This window comes from Nyctereutes procyonoides, unplaced genomic scaffold, assembly GCF_905146905.1.
Source record: "Nyctereutes procyonoides isolate TBG_1078 unplaced genomic scaffold, NYPRO_anot_genome, whole genome shotgun sequence".
Lineage (NCBI taxonomy): Eukaryota > Metazoa > Chordata > Mammalia > Carnivora > Canidae > Nyctereutes > Nyctereutes procyonoides.
The window spans coordinates 1083224-1111004 of NW_026575022.1; the positions used below are offsets into that span (position 1 = coordinate 1083224).

The following is a 27781-nucleotide window of genomic DNA, read 5'->3' on the forward strand; positions in this document are numbered from 1 at the left end:
CACCCCCCGCCCCCCTCCCCTCCCTCCCTCTCCTGCCCCGCTCCCCCTCCCCTCCCTCTCCTGCCCCCTTCCTCCTCCCTCCCTCTCCTGCCCCCTCCTCCTCCCTCCCTTTCCTACCCCCTCCCTCTCCTGCCCCCCTCCCCTCCCTCTCCTGCCCCCTCCCTCTTCTGCCCCCCTCCCCCTCCCTCCCTCTCCTGCCCCCTCCCTCTTCTGCCCCCCTCCCCCTCCCCTCCCTCTCCTTCCCCCTCCCCCTCCCTCCCTCTCCTGCCCCCTTCCTCCTCCCTCCCTCTCCTGCCCCCCTCCCTCTCCTGCCCCCTTCCCCCTCCCTCTCCTGGCGTCTCTCTGCCCGCCCCCTCCCACTGGCCCTGTAAAGACTTGGGGCTTTTTCTTTTCTTTTTTTTTTTTTTTTTTTTTTGATACGCATGAGGCCCCATTAAGGCGCCGAAAGCAGGGAAGTGACAGGATTCGAGTCACGCAGCTGCTGGGGGGCGAGAGGCCAGCGGAGGGCACCTTGGGGCCATTGGGCGATGCCCCCGGACTCGCGGCCCTGGAGCCCTCAGAGGCGAGCACAGGCGCCCGGGCTGGTCCCCTGGTCGGATCCCGGGCCGTGCCCCCTCCTTCGTCCTCCAGCACCTTGTGGTAGCTGGGCCCCGCCCGTCATTGAGGGTGCACAGCATCCTGTTCGCCCGGGTGCCAGCGCGACTCCCATTCTCTGTGCGCCTTGTCCCCGGGAGGCCCGGGTCTGACCCTCTGAGAGGCGACACCACCGGCCTTGGGTGGCCACCGCCGGCTGGTACAGGAGCCCGCGTCTGTGAAGCACAAGCACGTACATCGTCCAAAATAATACATGTCCACTTCAATAGACACACAAGTCAAAAAACATTCTAGTTTTTTTTTCTATTCATTACATAGACTTCGCAGACATCAGCCGTGATACTAAAAGCTTAAGATTTTCCCCTGTGCAAAATTTCACATTTCTCTTCCTGTCAGCTCAACTCCAGAAACGTCCCCCCATAAGCAGCTGCAGACCGACCCGCCGGAGCCCGTGGGTGGCCCCCACGATCCAAGGTTCCAAAGGAGCCACCGGGTCAGTGTGCTGAATCTCGCCTGCGACGCCCGTTAGCAAGAGTCACATTATCGTGCAGTTCCCAGGGGGATGGTGTTCTCAGAGTCCACGTGAGTCCCGTTGGCTCTAGGGCGGGATCTACCCCACACGGGCCACGGACACCGTCCACGGTGCATCACGGCACTTCCCCACCTTCACTGGAGTCCACGATCCATGATCCCTGATAGTCATTCCCAGAGCCGCCCGCTAAGCGTGGCCTGGTGGCATCTCCGCTGGAGGTGGGACCGTCTCTAAGCAGCTGGTCAGGGTGTGCCAGCCCGAAACCCACCCAGATGTCAGGGGAGGTGGCGAGAAGACGGCAGAGTTACATTAAATTTCATGTTGTCTTCTGATAATTGATTGATTTTCCTAAAAGCAGAGTAATTGGAGGAGACCTGCTGCATTGGAAGTTTAGCCGAAGGTCACCATGAAGCCACGGGTGTGTAGGTAGCAGCCACCTGGGCCAGGCACCACGCTAGGCCGCACGGTGATTAGCTGCAGGGGGGATGACATCGCCGTGGTGGCAGATAAGGCCACACCCGGCGAGGGGAACGTGGTGCAGGGGAGCAAGACGCACGGAAACTTAGGATATTTCCTAAATGTATTGCATCGTACAATTCTGCTGGAATATAGGATAAGAGCAAAACAGGCAAGTGGGGAGGGAACCCGATAGATTGAATGGATGATGGGTGACCTGACGGCGTCCCTAGAAATCTGGGCCCTGTCCACGAGCAAGAGAGGAACCTTGGAAGGTCCTTAGGGCCCCGCGGGGTCGGGCCCCCTGGGGTCTCGGCTAGTTGCCCGGCGCCCAGGCCTGAGGACGCTGCAGGTGGAGACGGTCCTAGGGAGGAGCTGGGGTGCCGCCGTCTCGCGGCGAGGCTGCTGGTTTTCTGGAATCCGGATTCCCGCGGCAGCCCCCCCTCCCCCCCCCCCCGGACCAGGGCAGGTGGCCTGTGAGCAGAGGCCGGGGCTCCGGGGACAGCGGCCGAGCATCCTTCCCCGGAGCGTCTCCCGCCGCCCGCGGCCCGGCCTCGGGGCCCCAGCGCCTCCGCCCTGCGCCCTGCGAAGGCCGGGACGGGCCCGGGGTGGGGAGGGGGCCCCGGAGCGCCCCCGGCGGCAGGGGCAAGAAGCACCGCGCCCTCCGCCTCCGCCTCCGCCTCGGCCTCCGCCTCCGCGGGCGCCGCTCCGGGCTTCTCCAGGGCGGGATGCAGGGAGCTGTTATGAGGAGCTGCTGAAGGGGAGCGGACCCCAAGGGGACGGGGCCGTTTCTTTAAGCAAGGATAACGACCCTGGGGATTTAGAGAGTTTTTTGATTCTTCTGGAGAGATGCGGAGATGCAAGATTTTAAGAGGTTCCTCCCTACCTGGTTGATGAAAAGGCGATGCGAAAACAGTGCTTTTAAGAAATTTAGGGGGAAAATGTGAATGTGATGCACATGTCTAAAATGGTAAAGCATGAAGCTCCCTCCTGCTCTAAGGTTTGAGGAATCGGGGCGCCAGGTGGCCCAGTCAGGGAAGTGCCTGCCTTCGGCTCGGGTCCTGACCCCCGGGATCCCGGGATCCCGGCTCAGCTGCAAGTCAGCTTCTCTCTGCCCCTCACCCTCTGACACACACACACACCCCCCTCCCGGCCATGTTCTTTGTCTCTCTTTCAAATAAATAAAATCTTAAAAAAAAAAAAAAAATCGAGGAAATCTCTCTTAAAGAAGTTAGGGTTTTGTTTTGTTTTGTTTTTGCTTTGTTTTCTGTTATTTTAGATGTTATTTATTTATTCATGAGAGACACACAGAGAGGCAGAGACACAGGCAGAGGGAGAGGCAGGCTCCCTGCGGGGAGCCCATGCAGGACTTGAACCCAGGACCCCAGGGGCCATGCTCAACTGCTGAGCCACCCAGGCATCCCTTAAAGAATAAAAAATAAAATAAATAAATAAATTTAAAAAAAGAAGTTCTTGATAGAAAATACTTCCATAAAAATAAATAGAAACACATAATTTGGTTATACCGATAAAAGTAAAAAACAAAATTCAGGGATGCCCGGGTGGCTCAGGGGTTGAGTGTCTGCCTTCAGCCCGGGGTGTGATCCTGGAGTCCCAGGATCGAGTCCCACATCGGGCTCCTCTGCCTGTGTCTCTGCCTCTCTCTCTCTCTCTCTCTCTCTCTGTCTCTCATGAATAGATGATAAATAAAATCTTTAAAAATTTTTTTTTCATTTTTAGCCTGGGTGGCTCAGCCTGCTTGGGATTCTCTCTCCCCTCCTCCCTCTCCAGCCCCCCCAAAATTTAGAAATTCATTTTTTAAAAGAGACTATTTTGAAGGATTAATTTTGTATTATTTAAATTAATTTATGATACATATTTTTCATAGTATATACATATTCAGTTAGCTTTATATTACATGTAAGATATAGCTCCTGGATTTAAATAAAGTTATTTTTATGAATGTAGCTAAATTAAAAATAAAGAAGACAAACAATAGAGAAAAATGAGAAATGAATTCATTCATTTCTATTCAGCAGTAACATGCCCTTTTTAAATTTTGGATATTTATGTAAAATTAAATAGAGCAATTATTTTTTCTTTAAATTTACATAATTTTCATACTCCAGGCAGTAGGATTCTCCAATAATATTGTAATTTATGGGATACAAATTTTTGGCATAAAGTATTAAATATTACATTCATGTGTTTGGAATGAGGTTCTAAAGTGAAGCACCCAAGTTCACAGCTTAAGGTCTTAAACAATATATTGGATTGTAACTTGTTTTTTTAATTTTTTTGTTTTTTTTTAAAGATTAATTATTTGTTTTAGAGAAAACTTGTGAGTGAGGAGCAGTGGCAGAGGGCGAGGGAGAAAATCTCAGGCAGCCTCTCTCCCTCCTCCCGAGCATGGAGTCCAAACACGGTTATTTAATCTCTCATGACCCTGACCTGAGCCGAAATCAAGAGCTAGATGCTTAAGTGACTGAGCCACCCGGGCGCCCCTTTAATTGTAATTTAGAATGAGGTTCTGCAGATCCAATCATACTTAGTTAATTTATTGAAATAATTTAAAATATATTGTTCCATTTCATTGATCACAAATTTTGAAGGGATTTAATTTTTATTGACTTGCAGGATAAACAGGAGCAGACATAGGCAACGCTAGTGATTGTTCCCTGTTAATGGCACTAAATTAAGTGTAATAAGTAAATAAAGTGTAAATAAAATGCTTCTGATTTCTAAGAAAACATAATAGGATTCTTTTTGAGAATAACTCTTTGGCAAATACTGCATCCTTTATGAGAAGTCTAACAACAACAACAACAAAATGTTTGTCAATGTGACTTTGACCCCAGTTCTGAAACTGACAGGCTGATTTTCCTCACTGATTAAATAGGATGCAGAACCTTTTAGAGGGAGGCAAGTATGCCAGACACCCAGACGATTTTTTTTTTAATCTTAAAAGTCAAAGTAGGAAATTTTGCCACTGGGAAGAATTAAAGCAGAGGTAATAGCTATAACTGCTAAGATTCTTATCCGTAAGGCCTAGAGATAACTAAAATAAACATGATGACTTTACTTCTCCCTAATGTGTCATGTACCAACTACTCTCCTGCTGGGAACTCTGTATACTCAAAATTATTTTTAGTTACTGATGACAAATTAAAATTTGCTTAATCTTACCTGGAATTTTTAATGTTAATGATAAAAAGATCAAGGTTGTGATAAATCCACATTTAAAAAATTGGTGAATACAAAAATCTCCCCTTTGAAATATGGTGAGAAGATACTACTTCAAATAAAAAAAAAACTAACAGTAAATCATAAAAGACATTGAAAAATTCGGTTACTAGTTTCAGACGATAATATACAGTTAATATTCTGCCTTTAAGAAACTATTCTTGAGTCAATATATTCCCTGACACTATTCAGAACAGATAATGATAGTGGTAGAGGGTACATCCCTAATGTTCCTGATATTTGCTTCTAAACTCAGTTGGGACCTACTTACTTACTCAGGCAATGTGTATTATTCGTGAAAATGAAAGCCTTTTGCGTACCGAAAGGAGTCTTTTTATGTCATAAAAGGGTAACTTAACGTTCAACCCTAGTGATTCAGAATTTTGATGCAATATTGAAATAGCATCCTCCCAAGAAGACACGCTTGGGACTGGCAGTTGTTTACTGACGTTGGGTCCCCAATATCAGGTGCTAATTGGTGTGAAGCCATGTGCAGGTGAAATAGGAGTCGATGAGAAGAAAGCATGTGCCTACCTCTTTAATGCAGCAGTCTGAAAATCCGTACAAGAATAATTCACAAACCCAAATACAGGGAGGGAGGGAGGGAGAAGGGGGAGGAAAGTTATTTTTTTGCTTCCCCTGAGCAAACATGCAATTTCCATGATTTCTTTTTAATGGCCGCGCTCTGTGGCCAGTAGGTACTGATTTATGAAAAGCTGTAAAAGTTCAGGTGGAACTCGGCAGGACATCGTTTACAGCTGCGTGGATCGAAACCTATCTAATTTGTCTAGTAAAAGTGTGAGCTCACGGTGCACATCACCCCACCTATAAATTTCCCCTTCAGACCCAAGTCTGGGCCTGGGTCTAAAAAAAACAGGCAAGGCCTGCAGCTGCGCAAAGCCCGCATTCCCTCGGTGCGCGTGAAGAGACATCACAGGCTCTTCACAGTGAGAGACAAATTCCTATCCATTGATAAACTCTCCAGATGTCCTCTCCGAGGAGGAAAGGAACCAATTTTTATTTGAATTCCCCAGAGAAGTCTTGGAAGTGGAAAAATGATACTTTGCAGGGCTGGTTATCCTGAGGTCACTGGCATGAAAATTAGGCCATTCTTTGTCTTCCTTGTACTTTGATCCAAGTAATAAACAGAAAAACTCAGTTGGGGTCACTCTAATCCCTAATCTGCACGTCCTGTTCTATCTCAGTTTGTTTATACTAATTTTCTCTAAACTCTTGTTGAGTCTGGCTATAGTGTTGAGTTTAAAAATACAAGCCAGTTTGAACTCAGAAGAAAAGGTTCTGCATTTTGCTATTAGGCACAGTTCATAAATATTCTGAATAAATGTCCTGGGGTTTGATTCTTCATACCCACAAACCCATAAATAAAGGAGAATTGCTGTTCATAGGACCAAGAGTCGACAAGAGTCGACGTTAGATTCTATGCTCAGCTACTGTAGACATCCAGGCGGTGGGGTGTGTGTCTGTGCACACCCTGCGTGTCACATATGCCGGTAGATGGTTCATACTTCATAGTCTTCTAAGTACGATTTAATTTTTCTTATAAAATTTTCTTACACCTGATTTAATGGGATGCCAATCAATCATGTTTACTAATTCAGTGACCTATCAGAAGGGTCCAATGGTCTATGGAATGTTGGCTACTGATAAAAGCTATTTCACCCATGAGGGCCATGCTAAAACAACCCAAGAATATCGTGTAAATTTTGGAATCTGGCTCGTTTATCTGTATCTGTAAGTCCTCAGATTTCTGGGAGGAAAAAAAAAAAAAAAAACCTAAACCAAGAAAATTTCAATTATGAAAATAAACCTTTTTGCAGATGAGTAATTTGAAGAGTCATAGAAAATTACACTTATGCTCCAGAAGAGAATGATTTATACGATGTTATATTTCTACTTTGTAGTTTTCTAGGTATTCCTTGAAGGAAAGAAAAATCAATGATTTTTAAAATAATACCTAATTTTTGTTTCCTTTTTCCTTTTTTTAAGATAACTCTGAGCATTAGTTAAAACTAAATCGCAATACATAAATGTAAATTATAGGCTCTATAATTTTAATTTTTAATTTATAAGTCAAATAATTGAGGTAGAGAAAATTGAAGTAGTTTATAATGGAAAGAAGGTTGAAAAATTATCCATTTTCAGCTGTCCTCCTCTTGACAAATGATTATGAATGAGAGGGAGGGAACCAGCTCTTGATCTATTTTTTCCAAAGAGGATAAAAATATAGACAGAACCAAACTGTCATGTTGCCAATTTTTTCTTCAACTCAGTATTAAATTTTCCTTAACATTTCCATTTTATCAAATAAAATGTAATGTATCCCCATCAAAATCCAGATGGGTAGTCAATTTAAATTCTCTCCTGTGTCTACAACAGCAGCATGCAGGGCTGGGACATGACAAAGTTGTTCATATTTAAGAAAATTAGCCTTACACTTCCTACATGTGTCCTACGTATCAGGGAGTGAGTTGGAGAAATGTTATCAATAGTAACAGAAATCTCCCAATTAAAAATTCCTTTTAAATGTGAGTGGAGTTGGCGTATTTGTAGATTTGCTTCACAGAAAGATTTTTCTCCTGAGAAGATGAACTTTACCACATTTCCTAGATGATGGTCAATGCTTCATATTCATAGATAAAACACCATGCAGTTCCTTTTGTTGTTATTTCATGCTATTTCTAAAAATATTATTGAATGTGTACTTTAGAGAGCTGAATTTGTTTCTACAATAAGGATAAATGCATGTTAGCATATCCTTCATTTGTTTTGATGTCTTCTGACAATTCTAAATGTTGAATTTAAGCACTTCAAAAAATAGATTTCATTTAGGCAAAGTATTAATTTTTAATATATAATAAAATATGAAATTTGGTTAACAAATCCTAACATTGGGGATTTTTTAAATAATAATTTTAAAAAGTTTTAACAGCTCAGTGCTGATTAACTGCAGTATCACAAAACATCAAAGATTCTGAATGACCACTCTCAAAAGGTAAAAATCTCAATGTACTTTCTCATTACAAGTTAAAGATTAGGTTATGACATACACAGTCTTAATGTCAATAATATATTTTCCTGCAGTAATGAAAACAAACTACAGAAGTCAGAATAGCATATCCGCTTGCAAGCATTTGTTATAGAGTCATTGTGAACTTGTAAAAGTTTTTGGCTGTTCTAATGGGGCCCCAACTATACCTACTTTATGAGTTTGTTTCCCTATTAGGCTCATAAGATCATATATGACCAAACTTCTAGTTGCTCAATAAGATAATTAACAGCATCACCACATTGCTAACATTTTTTTATACACTGGGATTTATTGTTACTTTCTTTTTGAAGTTTTAAAAACTTCAACCGTTTGACTAGATATGTCACCTAATGTCAGACTAACAAATAGCTAGCTGATAGCATATTGCGTGTCCACACATCTCTGAGTGTCACGTGCATATGTGACCTCTTTTAAACCTCATTTAATCTTCAGTTGTGTGAACTCTATTGGGACCATCATTCCCGTTTTACAGATGAGGAAACAGACAAAATAAAAGTCACTGGGGGTGCCTGGGTGGCTCAGTCAGTTAGGCAACAGACTCTTGATTTCGGCTTAGTCATGAGATTGATCTCTGTGTTGGGCTCTCAGACTCCCACCGGACATGAGTCTGCTTGAGATTCCCTCTCTCTCCCTCGCCCCCTGCCCCTCCCCTGCTTGTGCACACATGTACTCTCTCTGTCTCTCTCTCTCTAAATAAATAAGTCTTAAAAAAAAAAAAAAAAAAGGGAAATCACTGAGGGTGACATAGATAGTATGTGCTATACCCAGGATTCAACCCAAGCCTCCTGGTCCCAGTACCTGTGCACTAGGTCGGTCACTGCACTTCATGGAATATAAAAATCAAAGAGGCTACCTCATGGAACCAAAAATAACTTTAGAGAAAACATGGGGAAAGCAATGTGAACAAAGTTGTACCCAAGTGTTAGAGCACAGTGGCCAAGAGTGTGGGCTTTGGGATAAAATAACTTGTGTCTAGATCCCATCTCTGGCTCTTTTGCCTGAGGAAACTCAGATCTGTGGCTTAGTCTCTCTTAGCTTCAGTTTCTACATCTATTACAGGTACATAGTATCATTACCTGTTGTAGAATCAACACCGTTCGTGTGGGTGTAAAATGCTTAGTATGGAGCCCAGGACAGTAGAATGCTCATAAACATTCCATGTCATCATCATTACCATTGTTGTTAACACCCATCTCAATACAGAGGCCTTCATAACTACTTCTGCTCCAGCTCCTTTCCCTAACAGAAGAAAATGAAGAGGACAATTTTCTATCTGGTAACTGCACTGGTCCCAGTCTTATGAGTCAGAGGACAATTATGCACGTCACACAGAGCTGGAAAAAATACCTGAAGGTCATTTTACCAATCTGCTGCTGCTTCTGGCTCTCCCAGGATGAAAACATGGTCCTCTCTGCTTCTCTTATGTCCCTGCTGTTCCTCTGACTCACCAGATCTTGTGGTTGGTCATAGATCAATGGGCAGACCTGCAGTTATATAAAACAATTCTAGAAATTTCCCTTAATGATGATTGTAGTGTGCAAATCAAACCACAGTCACAATGTCTATTATCTACTTATCTCTCTCTCTCTCTCTTTCATCGTTCTCTATCTTGAACTCCATTTGATGTTGTCATATATGTGAGACTCATTTATTGTTACCTATTTTTTTCTATTCCTTTGGTGATCTTTATTCTGAACGACATATGTGACATTATTTACATCTGTCCTGCTTTACGTATAATCTAGGTTGTACAAGTGTTTCTTAAACAGCAACCTGTGCAATGTCTACAAATGAACTTCCAGGCAGCAGAGTATTCCATGTGTCACATCTGCCCTAACTGTATCCTGAATTACCACTATCTTTGCTAATAAAGAAATTAAATTATTGGGACTCTTGGGTGGCTCAGTAGTTGAGTGTTTGCCTTCAGCCCAGGGTGTGACCCTGGGGTCCTAGGATCGAGTCCCACATCAGACTCCCTGCATGTACCCTGCTTCTCCCTCTGCCTGTGTATCTGCCTCTCTCTGTGTGTGTCTCTTATGAATAAATAAATAAAATATTTTTTTAAAAGCAAAAATTAAATTACAGAAGTAGGTATGGATATGTTTATGCATTCCACTGGCAAAGTTCCATTGCTTTACAAAGCAGTCGTGAGTGGAGAAGCAAAGCACTGAGACAAGATGATCCCATGGCAGTCTTGCCAGCTGCCAGCTAGCGCAGACAAAGCCTTCATGGCAGATAAATTCCACAGATAAACAGGAACACCGCATGAAGTCTGGAAGTTCCTGCTGATGTTGGTGTCAAATTTTGACACACAGCAACTCTGCTGAGTCTTGATCTCTCTCCCTTTGGTGTTTTCTTTTCTCACAGGCCATCGAACCTTCTTCTGGACCAAAGCAGCGTCGACATCACTACCTTCCGCACAACGGGTGACTGGCTCAATGGTGTCCGGACGGCACAGTGCAAGGAAATCTTCACTGGCGTGGAGTACAGTTCTTGTGACACCATAGCCAAGATTTCCACAGAGTAAGAGAAAGGTTTCTTTTAAGACTGTGTGATTCTAAAACTTCTAGTGGACATATGTGTTTTGGATAAATGAGTTACAAATGTTAGCTGAACCTCGGAGGGTCTTACTGCCTTCTGTAACCACCATGCTGGGCTCTGGGTCTGTCAACGACGCCTTCTCGATTCATGTGTGTTGATGTGTCTTCCTCCCTCACCAGCGCTCTCGCAATAGGTGTAGTCATTGAACGATGACCTTTTCCAGTTTGGCCAACAGACACATACCCATTCCCAGCCCCAGTGACCCTAGTTCTTAATTTAAGACATAAGTAAATACAGCATGATGATGAAGCATTCTTGCATTTGTGATTTTCTCTTATTTATAACAAAGCCTAACCTCTATGGACGTGGAAAATTAGGAGCCAAGTGGATAAGCTGGTATACAGGGAAACACTCTAAGGTCTAGAAGTAGTTTTCACATCTAGTAAATAATAATATGTCGTCATCTACTATTGTCTACCCTGTGAATGAATATCATTCACATTTTCATAGAAAATGAAGTTATAAATATGTTTAAGATACACAATGTTATTGTTTTCCTTAAAAGGCTTACTTACTATAGTCAGATTGGAATGACAGGATATGCATGTTCAGTATGCATTAATTAGTGTTAATTTATGGTTTTATGTGTTAAAGTCAATAATAATCAAGTATAACATGCTGTATTTCTTAGGGATTTTTGTTAAAAGGCATCCTTTGATATGAACACATGGGCTAAAGGAAAAGGACGTTTATAAGGAATCAAGGGAATCTAGTATATAATCAATAAAATTCATACTCATTCACAGGGTATGGTTATTTGGAACTGGAAAATGAAGAAAATGAAGAGCTGGAAGCTATATTCTCCATCTCTCTGTGAATGAAACCCAATTTACTTCCTAATACAACTACATTTTCTTTTTCTTTTCTTTTCCTTTCTTTTCTTTTCTTTTCTTTCTTTCTTTTTTTTTTTTTTTTGTGCAGTCACTTTTGTTTTGTTTTGTTTTGTTTGCATTTCCATGCATGTGGCTATAAACGGTTTCCTTAGACCCAGGTCGTATAACCTTGATGTGTCACTCAACTGACCAGGGTCCAATTCTCTTTTTCCTAAGTTCCCAGAAGAGAAGTTCTGATGGGCTAGTCCTACTTGTAGATTGCCTCCTCCAAAATCATATACCGTGCGCCCTGATCTCATTTCTATTCGAAGGAGGTGGGGTGAAATAGACGAATGTGGCTGTAGGAACCCATTTCTGAGGGGAAGCTAGAGGACTGCTCCAAGGAAAGAGGTTTTGTGCCAGGCATCTACACTAAAGTCATCGACAGTTTTGTAGCTTGCAGGGTCTGTTTGGAGTCTATGGTCACTTCGTGTCAGAGCCTTCTACGTTGACCTTTGTTTCATTTTTTGTTTGTTTGTTTCATTAAATAAACCCTGTAGTGCCCTCAAGTTTCTTAAAGTTTTATCCTTCCCATCCAATATCTTAATATTTAAATGTTGAATATTTATAAAGACTTTCTCTGTCACGCCCTCAGTCATTTAAACCAATCTGTTGCTCTCCAAGTCACTGTGGAGAGCAACAGATTAGATGTCAAAAAGGAGTGTACAGTATAATTAGTAGACATACAAGTGCCTAAGAAAATAGGTAAAGTTTATCACTGATGATACAGCATTCCAATCAGAAACACAAAAATTCACAAAAAGATCTTTAGGGAAGGGTATGTTCCTATTGAAGAGAAGAATTTATTCTTAGAAAATAAACCCCCTCCAGTTTATTTGACACGTGTAGGCAATTTCTGTATGAGGTGTAATGTAATGTTTCTTGAATAGATTTCTGACCCAGTCGATAATACTGTTTGAGTTTCTGTGGTAGTTATTTTGATCCAACACAGTTTCAGGCTATATTAATGTATTTAAATGTTTTTATAAATTCTTATTTTAGTAATGTAAACAATTAGGGTTATGCTATACAAGACACCTACTTCAGAGCACAGAAGCATAGCAAAGAGTAAACACCAAGTTGAGCGTTCTGCAGCATTGCCAGGTTTTCAAAGGCAAAGGTATACAAATGTTTATTCTCAATCAAATATCAACACTCAGAGCTTTTAGATAATGAAAAACCCATACTGAAGGGGGTTAGCAGAACACTGTTAATATGATTAAATGCTAGCTAGCTCAGTTTAAATGTAGTCAGATGTTAGAAACTGTGAATGTGGTAAGAAAGTTATTTGCTTAAAATGATGAAGTGGCGGCATTTGTTTTATTTCCAAGTCAGGGGTGTGATCGCCTCAAGAGCACATTGTTGGATGGTGAGCTCTTTTTGGTTGGTGAAAATATTTTCACTCAATTATTATTATTTAAACAACCTGTGAATGTACAGTAAAGTTGAAAGCTGACTTTTCCGGGGAGACTCAGCTCTTTCAGATTTGTCCTTCGCACTAAGCCAGATGGTTGCATGTCTCTGTATTTCAGTCCCCACAATGTTCTTTCTCCTCAACTCAGGGACAATGTAGAATTAACATCTATCAATCTAAATCTCCTTGAAAAAAAAAATTGTTTGTTTCGTGGGTATCTGCAATGTGGTGTACATCATGCTCCTGATTTATATAACAGAAATGAGAATTTATAAAAAATATGTGATGAGAGAAGAAATCTAATGAGGCAACCTTTTTATCTTAAAAGCTATAAAACATTTAACTGGATTATTTCGCCCCATCTTTTGCAGTCTTGGGCTTTTTTGTTTAAACCTGATTCCTTTCGATTCCATTTTCTTGTGCCATCCAGATTCAATTCAGAAATGATTCTCTTGACCAAATAACTCTAGAGTTTTTATTGAAATAAGACAGAACACCTAAAAAAAAGATATTGAATTTCTTTTTTTTTTTCTGCTACCCAGACTTTCAAGTTACAGGAAAAGATCAGTAGAGCTTCATATCTAAGGAAATGTCTATTTCAAAATGTTAGTGTAGGGACTTCGTTTACACACAAACCAATCGCATTATGTAATTTTCAAATGAAATCCTGAAAATGTGTGGTTTTGTTCAGTCCCAAAAGCGTATGTTTCAAAATATTATTCATAGCCTACGATGGATTTAGAGAGGTTAATGTGAAAAGGGAAGAGAGAACGAGAAAGGGCAAGAGTGCCTATAGAAACTGGAGAGAGAACTGAGCGTGTGGAATGAAATCTTGGGTGGATTAATTGCTCCAGGTCATTATCCTGCACCCTCGGATGCCATTCTCGCAGTGTCATCACCTGTCCTTTGCCTTTGAAGGGCCAGCCAGATAGCTTATTAACCTCTGGTCTTAATCTTGAGCTGCTCTTTAGGCTTGAACTTTTCCACTACTCTTCTGAATCGGATAGTCAAAATGAGATAAGCATGTGGAAATGTTATTTAGACTACAGGAGCTGATGTTTACAACTATCTTGGACTTGGCAGCCTGGTGGGTAGGAGACGTTTTGGCAGGGGTAGGGAGGATAGAGGGAGCATAAAATTCTAAGCTAAGGTATAACCTAATGAGATAATTACTTTATCTTATCTCATATAATCCTTTGCATTAAATATATACAAAATTAGGTATCTGTCTGCTTATGTTGGGTTCCAGGCACAGAATCTTTAACAGTTTTATGCACAAGATTTCTTGAGGAGTGCGTTTAGGATATACATCTCTAAAAAAAAAAAAAGTGATGGGGAGAAAAAGTGGTGACAGAGGCGGAGGTGGGGTATTGGGCTGAAGGAGAAGACTTGGTCCTTCCTGTCAGAACAAGTCCTGGAGCTGGGCTGGTCCTTCAGAGTTGTCCCAAACCAATCTGTGAACTCTCATCATGCTTTTTTCTAGTCACTGGGGTGTGGGTATTTCAGTTCCATTGAGAGGATTAGGCCAAACATCATCGCATGTATTACTCTCACTATGCTTAAATTTCTCAAAGAGCTTGGAAATTTATTTTATTAACTTAGAAGATTTTTTTTTCCCTGCTTTCCAAGATTGTCATTTTGTTTTTTAAAGTTTTCTAAGAAGGAGAAAAGGAAGACAGAAAAAATTGGCAAATCATGAAAAGTATAGCATAGAATTGGAATAAAGATGAGAGAAGAAATAAAAAAAAAAAGACTGAGGATTTATTGATTTGTACAAATATATTTATATCTGCTCCGTTTTCTGGCTCTAAATTCCTATAGTTTAGAGATAAGTGGGGAAATGTTTGTTGTTCATTTTAACAGTAGATCCATGGTATATGAAGAAGCAAAATCCCATACGACACACACTCTCAGAAGTAGGGATCAACGTATGTAAATAACCTATGTTACTCTGAGTGAGTTTCATTATCCACAAGTCGCACAGAGCAGCAAGCCTCCGTCAGCATATCTGCCCACTAGCCTTCCCGGTGAGGCAAGGCTACCAGAGTAAAATCAGAGAGAACTTGGGCAGATACAGGTTGTACATTGAGAATTTATCAGCGCCAGCCCGTCCTCGGGATTTCATTCCCAGCCTAGGTGATAGGAATACAACCAAGTCTTGGTTAATTTTACGTCGGAGATGTATAAATATCATATAGATTGCTTCTAAAATGGTTACCCAGTGTCTGCTTGCACAGTTTTGTTGCTTCGGAACTCACTTCTGAAGAAACCAATTGGTCCGTTTCCGGGTAATTGCGCTCCCAACCTTTCATTCTTTCCTTGGTGATCAATACGAAGGAACCCCTTCCATGGGTCCCTGTGTGTGCTCACACATTCGTGTACCTGCATGCATACAGTTTCTCAATTAGTCTGGCACTCCTGGCTGAGTGATACTTTACTCCTCTGTCAGTTTCCCCAAATAAACATATTTTGGACTATTGGTTCATTCTTTATTAAGTATATATTGAGCCCCTACTACATGATAGCCATTGTCCAGGGTGTGGTTGATAAGCAGAATACAAAACCAACAAGAATCTGTTCACATGGATGGAATTCACCTTCTTGTGGGATAGGCTAGAGAATAAAGAAAATAAATCAAAAAGAAAGGCAATATGCTGCATGGTGATAAAGGCTTTGGAAGAAAATGAAACAAAAGAAAATGGGAAATGCAGGTATGAGTGCAAGAGGTTTTACAGTATTAAATAAGAAGGTCAGGGAAGGTCTTCTGAGATGACTATGTTTGAGTGAAGACCTAAAAGACGAATATTCACAAATCACTTGAACTAAGCTATTTAATTAATTATTTGCACATGCTTAGCTAAGTCTCCTCCTGCCCCCGAACGAAATTCCTTTTGTTTTTAAAATCTTTAGTTTTAATTTCTGGTTTCTAAGTTTAAACTGTTTTAAATGTTTTTGACAAATGGAAATAGATCCTAGTCATTGCTTCTACTTAGAAAGGAATTCATACTTTAAGGAAATTGTTCCAGTAGTCTAGAACTGTGTAGCAAACTACCTCAAAAGCACAGTTTTATTGTGTATGACCATGTCATGGGTTATAAGTTTGGGCAGAGCTCAGATGGGTGATTCTTCTGCCCTAATGTTGGTATTGACTGATGTATTCATCTAACATGAATCTGGTCTAGTCCAGAGGGCTGGAGATGACCTCATTATGTCTGCCCTGGTGCAGGTGCTGCATCGCCGACAGTGTAGACTAAATGCTTATACGTGGCTCTTCAGGGTCATATCAAGGTAGCCAGACTTATAGGCAGCTCAGGGCCCAGTGATGGCGTCTCAAGAGATGAATGAAATATTGTAGTTTCTTGAGACCTGATTGTGGAAACTGATACAGTGTCACTTGCAACATATTCTTGCAGTGAAAATGGTCCCCAAGCTGGCCCAGGGACAAGGCAATAGGATAACGCCCTGTGAAGAATTTCTGATCATTTGTATTAGTATCCTAGGGCTGCCATAACAAGTTACCACAAACTTATTGTCTTAAACCACAGAAATTTATTTTCTCACAGTTCTGGATGCCAGACTTTGGAAATAAAGGCATTGGCAGGGCCATAGTTGCTCCAAAATCTCTGGGGCAGACGAACTCTTCTTTGGCTCTCCTGGCTTCTGGTCCATCCTAGCATTTCTTGGCTGGCAGCAGCATAACCCCAGTCTCTGCCTCTGTCTTTACATGGCCTTCTCGTCTGTGTCATTTTGTGTCTAAAGATAGTCTCATTGGATTTAGAACCCACCCTAATCTAGTATGATCTCATCTCGACCCTTATCTCGATAATATCTGCAAAGGCTCAATTTCCAACCAAGGTCACATTGATGTTCCAGCTGGACAGAAATTTTGAGGGGACACTGGTCAACCTACTAGACCATCTGTTCTTTCATAAGGATAGAGGTGGAACGGTCAGGATGTAGCGCACGGATGATGCAAAAATCAGAAAATTAGGTTCAAAGAGCTGGAATATGTGATTGTGCAAGCTTTGCTGATTGAAAACCTTCTGCTTATAATACTGTTCAGGAAACCAGGATTCTCACCAGACAGTTTCTTCTTCTTCTTTTTTTTTCTTTACAGTGACATGAAAAAGGTCGGTGTCACCGTGGTCGGTCCACAGAAGAAAATCATCAGTAGCATCAAAGTTCTAGAAACACAATCAAAAAATGGTCCAGTTCCAGTGTAAAGTGTTATTTCTGGAAGGAAGTGGTGGCTGTGGAAGATGTAGCATCATTCTACAGACAGATGATAGTGCTGGAGATGCTGGTGGCAATTCCAAGCCCAATAAGACACTCAGATATGAATACAAATGCCTTAAAATGGAATTGAAAGACTCTTTATTTTCCCCTATCATTTAGTGGATGGGAGGGGGGATGTATTTTGTTTTGTAACTGCTTTTTTATATTAGTTGATGGGTTAAATGTTAAATTAAAATTTCTTCAGCGTGGAATGATGAAGAACTAGCATAGAGCCATTGATCATAAACTATCATAGAAGCAGAACAAGCGTAATAACAAAATGAACATGGTGGCTCTGTTTACTAATAGCCACAAAAGAAAAGACTTGTAATATTTTTATACACAGAAGAAATCTGTACCAGGTATTTTGTTTCTTTAAAAGCAAACAAAATAGAGGAATTTATACCTCAAACTATCTGGCCATATATACTACCTTTGTCATTGTATTTTTCTCTTTCATCTGCTAAACTCATATAGAAATGAAGTGTGTAGTTGTTTTAAGTACTACATATTTTTAACTGTTAGCCTCCTTAAGTATTATCATGTAAAAATGTGTCTTAATTTTGAAGAAAAGTACATATTTATTTTCTTTTGAATTGTTTTTATTGCTTTCTATTTATGCCTTGATGATTTAATTTGGATTTGTTACAGCCAAGTGCCGAATGTTTTCTCAGATTGTCAGCAGTAAGAAACGTGGTAAACTAGATGGGGGGATGATGGGTTTCTTTCTAGATTTTCTGAACCATCCACTTCTATGTACCTGTATCTATATCGAAAAAGAAAGAAACCAAACCCCTTCCCTATTCATCCACCACCCACATCTCAGTTTGAATTATCCCATCCATTTTTATCTCTGCATTTATTGTAAGCTATGTGCTCCTAATTCAGTGTAATATACTGGCTTGTATGTAATGGATTCTCAGCGACATACCTGCCCTGCTCTGGTGCTTAGACCATCCCCTCCCTCCATCAGTAAAGGAGTTATGTTAGAGCTCCTGAGTACAGAATAGCCACACTGGAAAGAATTGGAATCCTATTTAGATTGCTGCATTAATCGGTGACAAAGTCTAGAGGCCAATGCATGGGTCAAATAATCACTTGCTGACTGACTTTGAAATGTCACTTAGTATCTTTGCTTAAACTTGTTGAGCTGTTTATAAGGAATAATGAAAACTAAACTATGCATTTGCGTCACTGGGGATTAGTTCATTTAATTAGACATTGTGATCATCAATAGCAGGTATTATTATCTTTAAGAGTCTTCCACTGACATGCACCTGTTGTAATTTTGGTTTATGACTTAGAAGCATTGAACTCCTCTGCATTTGTTGAGCATCTGGTTTTCAAAATAGCTGGTTAACCAGCAGATGACTGAAAACCTGGAGGCGGTGGAGAGATCTCTCATACAGGAAATGAGATGTGCTATTCCATTAAGGGCCAAATACGAGTGCACCCAGTAATATTGGAAAAGATGTATCTGGTGGAGATCTGGCCACGAATATATTGTGAAGCAGCATTTTAGCTCTATCTGTATTCCTTCTAACACTGATATGATCATGTTATGGGAATAAGACATGAGAAATGCATAGGTCACGAGAATTGAATGAATACATCAAAGCTGCAGCCCTCATGTTCTCATGCAAAGTGGAACCCTGTACGGCTCACAGTCACAGATCAAAATTCACAAGTGCTAATCCGTTGTAAATTCAGTGTAATAAGGCTTACTTAGGTTGTGTTCCTTCATGTATGAGATTATTTCTTAGATTTCTGCAATATTCCTTATAGTCAAACCAATTCTGTATTGGATCTATAAGAGCATGAACTTTTTAAAAAGATATATGCAATTATGAAATTAACTACAAATTTCACGTAAGCCTGCTAGAAGCATCTAAAAAGACATTTTAAAAAATCATTTTGTTTGTGTTGTGGAATGTTCGAGACCTAAATCTGGCTTCAATCTCATTTTTTTTTCCCCATACTAGCATTTACTATCTTAGGTACTATTCTAAGCATACTCAAAATCTGTGCATTTCATGAATTAATAGAAGTCGAGAATCGTGGAATCTCTTTCACTTCTTTTGGCTGTGGTTTCCATTTGAATTTGAAAGTAGAGGTTGTATACACAGTATATTGCCCCTCATTTTTCCCCTATTTTTTTATCTGGCATCTTATAAATTTACTTTACACGCTTTTTACCCTGTACATATGTAAACATAACAGTGTACGATTCTTAACTGTGGAGTAGAGGTACTAGAGTGCTGATGGCCATCTCTTTGTACAGGACCTGCATTGACTTTCAATAAACATGAAACCACACTCCTTCACAATGTTATGTACCATATTATCTGTTTTGTATCTTAAATTTGATTTACATATATTATTTATTTCTGGTAATTCACCCAGTTTATGCTGTGCTAAATATCAATTAAGCCATGTATAAATGTGATATGATTGGCAATATATATTTACTTTAAACTTGTATTTTCAAAAATTACTCATTTAGTTTATGTCATACAATGTGGATGGCCTCTTACTAATGTAAAATGATTTGTAGTGGAAACATTTATATTTTTATAATAAACATAATGAAAATATTTTTTACAGATTGGAATACAGAAGTGGTCTTTGAAGCATTTTTAAATATTTTAAGATATGTGCTTATTTAAATAGCGAAATAATGAAATTTATATAAGCCACAAAGAATGTGCTCCTGCTTCTTTTTTCTCCATTAGTGAGGAGTATTCACGCTATATAACCCACTTTTTGTCTAAATCTCATCATCAGCAAGCTAGAAAAATAAGCGGCAAATATTATCTTCATAGTTAAAAAGCATAACTGTATTAGGCAACTTTCTTTTGATTGTAAATGACAAAAAATTAATTGGCTTAAGGAAAAAGAGGATTTTGAGCCCATGTGGCTGAAAAGCCTGGAGATGAATTTCCTAGCTGAGAGATCATGGACAGTAGGACCTAGGACTAAGTCTTTATTCTTTGTCTTCCTCACTTGACCCTATTTTTCTCCCAACTGGGTTAGTTTGCAAACTACGTCTTTTAAAATATTGCTCTAGTTAATTTAAATCTACATTGTCGTTCTTGTGGGCTGATTGCCCCCTTATGCTTTGCTTGGCTCACAAGCCCTATGTGAATCATTTTGGGCAAAAGAGTGAATTACTGAGATGGTCATGTGCATGGCCTTGGAGACAGTCCGTGGGGTCAGGTGGGATCCATGATCTACAGGATTAGAGGTGTCAGAGTGGCTTCTGTCCAAAAGAAAATCAGAATGTCATTCATGGAAAAAGAAGCAAAGCATTTGAGCAGGCCAATAAAATGAAAATGAAAAGCAAACAAACAACCACACCTGCAAATGTTACGTAAGAAACACCTGATAGTTTCTATAAAGTAGGTCCATAGTCATTTGCAAGCTATATAAAGAACATGATTATATGTGAAAACCAAAAAAGACTAACACTAAAGGCAAGACAAGTGACCAAGAGTTCCGTAGAGGTAAAGCTGACGGGGAGAGGTTACAAAACAGGTCCGATTTAAGATTACCTTGAGGGAGAATGAGCATTTGATCCCATTGATTGGAGTAGAGAATAACTTATAAGCAGCAGGTTAGCTCAATAAAGGGGAAGAGGTGAAGAAGAATATACGTATTCATTCAGTGAACACCTACGAAGCGCTATTAGGAAACAGGGTTTTTTGTTATTACCATTTATTTACAAGCTAACTCATTCAATCTTTTCAACAAACCCGTGAGCACAGATTACTCCCTTTTAATATCTGAGAGAATCAAGGCTCAGAAGGTCCAAGTCACCTTCCCAAAGTAATTCTAATAAGGAAACAAACAGATGTTTCAAGCTGAAGCTTCTCGTTTTGTGTTATTTCTGCAATATCATTGCTGCTGCAATCCACAAAATGCTCTGGGGAGAGTGACAGGGCCAATTGCAAAAATGGTTTGGGGTGGGGCTGCAGCAGACTCTATGAGGCGACAAATCTATTTGGGTGCCATAGGCAGGAAGCTATGCTCTTACTCTAGAATGGCGACGTGGAATGTCAATAGTGAAATGCATACAGAGACACAAAGAAATAATCAGCAGAACTTACCGATTTGATATAACGGTCATTCAAAAGGTAGGAGTCACAGTGAACCATATAGAATGCAGGGCCTCACTGACTGTGGAAAGGGTAGCACCATTAGAGGTGGGGAATGGGGAAAAGTTAGTTCGACATTGTGGGTCTGCTAGATTTACCATGTTAGCAAAACCTTAATGAGTCGAGTATTGAAGAGGTGAGTCTGAAGCCCAGTGCCAGACTTAGACATTAGAGCAACTTTAATTACGTAGATCCTCTTGCACATGCAAATGCTTCGGGGGCCTCGCAGTGGCTGTCAATAAGTGAAGCAGGTGGAAAAGGGGGTGACCCCTAAAAGCCCTCCGTCCCCTTCCTTCCTCCAAAAGCAATTTCTCAGGGATAAGGCAACCAATGTGAATTCCTGACCTCTTAAAAGAATTCTGGTTTTTTAAAAAATTTGATTTTTTTAAAGAAAGATTTACTTCTTTATTTGAGAGAGAGAGAAAAAGAGAGAGATGGGGGGAGGGAGAAGGAGAGAATCTCAAGCAGACTCCCCACTGAGTGAGGAGTCCGAGGCGCTGGATCCCAGGACCCTGGAATCACGACCCAAGCTGAAATGAAGAGTCTGGTACTTAACCAACTGAGCCATCTAGGAGCCCCTAAAAGAATTCCTATTCTGGGTTTTTGTGAGAAACGTTTATATACTTTGCATATGGTAACCCACCTAATAATGAAGACACAGCCAACGGCTGACCTAAGCTCACAGCCGCCAGAAATGACCATTTCTGCAAAATAGAATCCTACCTAAACTGGTACGGGAGTGAGATTGGACTTGAAGAAAAGCCTTCTTCTCGCCGTAGTCTCGTGTGTGTCCACTACCTCTTGCCCCTACACACAACTGCCCCGAGGCACTCCTTGTTCTCTGAATAGGCCACACTGGTTTCTTTTTTTACACATCAGAACTTTTGTACTTCTGTTCCTCTGTTTAGAATCATGCACCGACCGTTTATTTACTCCTCTCCTTATGTCCCAGCACTGTGCTGAGTTTCCTTTTGTGTGTGTGTAGCTGAGGAACCCCGTGATGGATCCTGCAGAGCACATCAACTTATATCGAAATTGCCTCTTCCTTAGGTCCCGTCTCTACTTGCCGCTGAGGGCACCTACCAAGAACTGCAAACCACCGTGCCCCCCTCGCCCATTGCAATGCCTGGTATGCAAAAAGCACTCAGAATTATCTGAGTTGACTTAATGTATTAAGACAATTTTTGATAATACAATAAAGGACAGTGTCCCTGATTTTTTAAAAAAATTTTGTCCTTATAGAAAAAAGTGTAAATTTCCTTAAGGTCAATAAAACTAGTTAATGTTCTAGTTGTGTATCTTGGATCATTGAACATACTGTTTTCTGCTAAAACTGGTTCATTTTCATAGAATTTTGTGAACTCCTTTCACTGGTCTCAATGCTCTCATTTTTCTTAGTGCAGTTAAGTCGTTTAAGTAGACCCTTGAACCAGAGCTTAGCTATAAAAATTTAACAAGGTAAATGCCAAAGCTTTTCTGATTCTCTCTACTCTCTTACTATGTACAAATAACGTCAACACGCCTACTAAAAACCACCCTTCTTACGGGGCATCTGGGATACATATTCTGTGGACCCAGGGGATCTAGACACAATTTGGGAAAATAAGTGGTAGAATTAAATACACCATAAAATAAAGATTGTGGAGGTTTACAGAAGTCCTCACCCTGAAATTCTTTGGGAAAACCCAGTTACAAGCTGATGGAGAATAGTCGTCATTAAGTCATGTTTTCCCACTAGGTGGGCTATCATCTTCCTTCTTTGAAGAAAGATAATTTTCCAGTTAAATTGGAAGTAAAAAAGAAAATGAAATGGTAAAAAAGACAACAGTAATAGTAACAACAAATAAAAATCTAGAAACTGCTGAATAATTTCTGTTACGTGTGTGTGTATATATACATATATACATATATGTGCAGATGTACTATATTTACCGGTTCCAAATGATAATAACTAGTATCAATTGGGCACTTACTATGTGCCAAACAGTTAATATATTTATTTCATTTTCCCAACAGACTTATGAAATGAGTATGTTATTATCCACTTTATAGTTTGAGGCTTAAAGTGGTTAATAATCACATCACGTCATATAGCTAGTAACGGGAAGAACTGAAGTCAAAATCAACTCCAGGACTCATGTTCTGCATGACCACACTCGATTGCCTGTCAGAATTATATTACTAATGAGAATGAAATCTGAAAAACGACTATAAAATGCATTCTGATTTAGGATCTTGGGTAGTCTCCATTTTGTCGCTTTCCAACATACACGACGTTACTCAGTGACTCTGCTAGTGGAGCTACATTTTTGCAGAATCCTTTGATTCTTCCCACCATGACAGAGGAAGGAACAGACAGTAACCCTTGATTTCATTTTTGTGAACTCCATTTCAAGAGCATGAGATTCGTCTGACATATGGTGAACCCTTCAAGCAAAGCTACTCCCTTGAACATTCAACAAATAATCTAATTTGGAAACACCAAATACCACAAGGAAAAAGTAGTACTGTTGTGCTATTTTCTGACAGATTTCCACACCAATGATTTATGGAAGTGTGTTAAGTTTGGGATTCTTATCTGAAGCCAAGAAAAAGCCCTTACATTTTTGAAGCCTATCACCCTCAATGATGGAAGCCAAAACCTTGGAATGTTTGCTAAAATCAAGGATGAGAGAACACAGGATGTCATGTACTATCAAGGACTTATTGACTTTCATATGGTTTTCATTTATTCTCATACAGGGCAAATCAAAAGCCTTGGGAGGAAGCCAATACAAATTGTTATAGATAACACTATCTGAATTTAACTGCCATAGGTACACTTCATACAATAAATATATATTTCATATCAGCAACTCAGCAGCACAAAAATGAAAAAGACTTGTCAAAATTAATTTGGATTCTCCCCTTCAGGCAGTGTTCCTCCTTCAGGCAATGCTCAATTTGCCAATATTACTATTTATCTTGGGCTGAACATCCCCTAATACTCAATTTGTTTTGTATTTCTGATTCTAGAGATCTGTACATAGATAGATAGAGAGATAGATAGATAGATAGATAGATAGATAGATAGATAGATGATAGATAGATGGATGATAGACAGATGATAGATGATAGATAGATGTCGATGATGTATAAAAAATTAGTGCATTGCTAGATGCAACTTACTAATCATTAAAAATTTTGCATCTGGTCTGCCTGGGTGACCCAGTTGGTGAAGCGTCTGCCTTCTGCTCAGGTCATGATCCCAGGGTCCTAGGATTGAGCCCCACATCGAGCTCCCTGCTCAGCAGAGAGTCTGCTTTTCCCTCTTCATCTGCATCTCCCCAGTTTGTGTGCTCCCTCTTTCTCATTCTCTCTCTCTCAAATAAATAAATAAATAAATAAATAAATAAATAAATAAATAATTTTTTTTGAAGAATTTTGCATCTAAGTTCATGTGAGATATGTAGATGTAGTGTTTATTCTCTTATTTCTTTGCTTTTTCTTTACTTGTTTGTCTTTTGGTATCTGGCTTCATAAAAAAATGTTTGATTATCTCCTCCTCTTTTATATTCTAGAAGAGATTGTATAAATTTTTTTCTTTACATGATTATAGAAGACACCAGTGAAATTATCTAGGCCTGGAGATCTATTTCTCAGGAGATTTTAAATTATTAATACAATTTATGTAATTGTTGTGGGACTACTATGTAGTTTATTTATTTCATTTTGGTTTTGATTTTTCTAGAGAACCTTCTTTTTTGTTTCATTGCTTTTCTTTATTGTTGTACTGGTTTGATTTTTGTTAGTATTTTTCCTTAACTTAATTATTTCTTTCCTTCCACTCAATTACGGTTTAGTTATTGCTGTTCTTCTTTTTCTAGTTTCTTGATAGATTATTGATTTGAAGTCATTCTTCTCTTTTAAAATAAGAATACAGTATTATGTTTCTCTCCTATCACTTAAGCACATTTCATTAATACTAATATCTTTTGTTTTAATTTTCATTTAGTTCCATGAATATTTTATTTCCTCTTAGACTTCCTCTTTAACCATGGATCACTTAAAAGTTTGTTGTTTAATATTCAAATGTCAAATTAATATTCAAAAGGATAAAAGAACATACATAGGAACGCCTGGGTAGCTCAGTGGTTTAGTGTGGCTTTTGGCCCAGGGCATGATCCTGGAGTCCCTGGATCCAGTCCCACGTCAGGCTCCCCTCAGGGAGTCTGCTTCTCCCTCTGCCTATGTCTCTGTCTCTCTCTCTCTGTGTCTCTCATGAATAAATAAATAAAATCTTAAAAAAAAAAAAAGAACACACATGATATGTTTTCCATTCCTTTCAACTTTTTCAGGTTTGTTTTATGACCAAAGGTATGGTCTATCATGGTGAATATTCCCTTGGCACTTGAATACAACACATTTTATGCTGTCATTTGGTGGAGTGTTTTTATAGACATCAGTAGATCTTGTTTTTTAATGGTGTTTTAATTATTCTATATTGTTGCTCACTTTTTTCCTATCACTTCTATATTGTCAAGAGTGAGGTTTTGAAGTCCCCAACTATAATTATGAATTTGCCTATTTCTTCTGTTTTTCACCTGTACTAAATGAGAATTGGTCTAGATATTTTCTACAGATCTTCTTGATGTTAGAATAGGAAGATCTAATCCTCAATGTAACTAACACTGAGAAAAAAAATTTATTATATTTGATGTTTCTTCAGGAAGGAGACACAAAAGCAAAAATAAACTATTAGGACTACATCCAGATAGAAAGCTTTTTCACAGTGAAGGAAAACATTAACAAAATACAAAGGAAACCTACTGAATGGAAGAGGCATTTGTATGATATTTTTTGATATCATACAAATGCCTCTATAGAAATATCATTTACAAATGATATATAGATATATATTATATATAATAACCCCGTATTAGATATATTAACCACTTAATAGATATATCATTTAAAAAAGATATATATCATATATAATAAATGATATAATGATAATATAAATGATAAACGATATAATGATATAAATGATGTAAATGATATATATAATAAGGGGTTAATATCCAAATTATTTAATAACTCATACAACTCATTACCAAAAAACCCCAATAATCTGATTAAAACTGCAGTGGGCTGAATAGACATTTTTCTAAGGAAGACATTTAGATGGCCAACAGACACTTGGAAAGATGTTCAACGTCACTAATCATCAGTGCAAATCAAACCACAATGAGACATCACCTCACACCATTCAGAAGGCCTAGTATTAAAAAGACAAGAAATAACACATTGGTGAGAATGTGGAGAAAAAGAAAGTCTCATGCACTGTTGGTAGGAATGTAAATTGGTGCAACCACTGTGGAAAACAGTATGGAGCTTTCTAAAAAAAAAATAAAAATAGAAATATCATAGGATCCAATAATTCCAATAGTGAGTATTTTTCCAAAGAAAATGAAAGGACTAATATGAAAAGACATATATACTCCAATGTTCATTACATCATTATTTACAACACCCAAGATATGGAAACAGCTCAAATGTCCATCAATAGATAAATGGATAAAGAAGATATACTATGTAGACATAATGGAATATTGCTTAACCATAATAAAGAATGAGGTCTTATATTTATGACAACATGGATGGACTGACAGGGTATAATGCTAAGTGAAATAAGTCAGACAGAGAAAGACAAACACCCTAGGACTTCATGCATATGTAGAACCTAAAAAACAAAACAAATGAACAAACAAAAAAGAAAAACAGACTTCTAAATGCAGAGAACAAATTAGTGGTTGCCAGTGAGGAGGAATGAGATAAATGACATAGGCGAAGGGGATTAAGAGGAATAGACTTCAAATTATAAAATAAGTAAGTCATGGGGATGAAAAGTACGGCACAGGACCATAGTCAATAATTTTTAATAACTTTGTGGGATGACAGATGGTAATTACACTTATTGTGGTGAGCATTGCATAATATATTAAGTTGTTGAATCACAATGTTGTACTCTTGAAACTAATATCACATCATATGTCGAATTTTCTTCAATAACAAAAAATGAAAAAAATCACATCATATTTAAAACCTGCAGTGCTATATATAGAAAAATAAAACCTTGTAGCTTTGCTACATATATTGATTTTAGGTGAGAAAGAATGCATATATAATAATTTTTAAATGGACATATTTTTCAACAGGAATTAAGAATAAAGGTGACTTACTACCTATCCTACTGAACAGAGCTTTTTGAACTGGTCTGTCCAGAGTTTAAGGAGTTAATTGAAAATAGCACAGGATCCTCTTGGTTGGTTGTAATATTCTGGGTTATTTGTCATGTGGGAGAAGTTCTAACTGTTCATTCTTTTTTCCAAAAATGGCATCTTCGGTTAATGTTTGTATTTTTCATACTTCTACGTATTGATAGAAGCATCAATGGTGTTAAAGTTTGTAAAAACATGACTGAATTCATAAACCCACACTTATGGTTTGTTTATGTGGCTTAAGATCACCGGATAGCTCAATGGAAACAAAAGCATCAAAGTAGCTGGAGTTGGCTAATACTAAGGCACG

The 27781-nt window shown here is 39.2% G+C and overlaps 1 protein-coding gene across 1 annotated transcript in view; it reads left to right on the plus strand.

Annotated features, from left to right (window-relative positions):
• The window catches only part of EPHA3 (EPH receptor A3), a 321670-nt gene extending 302065 nt beyond the window's left edge, over nucleotides 1-19605 (plus strand). Inside the window, exons 16-17 of the mRNA XM_055342322.1 lie at nucleotides 10263-10418; nucleotides 16900-19605. Coding sequence (XP_055198297.1) covers nucleotides 10263-10418; nucleotides 16900-17005 — 262 coding nt within the window. The 3' untranslated portion in view covers nucleotides 17006-19605. The remainder of the gene's footprint in view (nucleotides 1-10262; nucleotides 10419-16899) is intronic.
• The last annotated feature ends 8176 nt before the right edge of the window (nucleotides 19606-27781 follow it).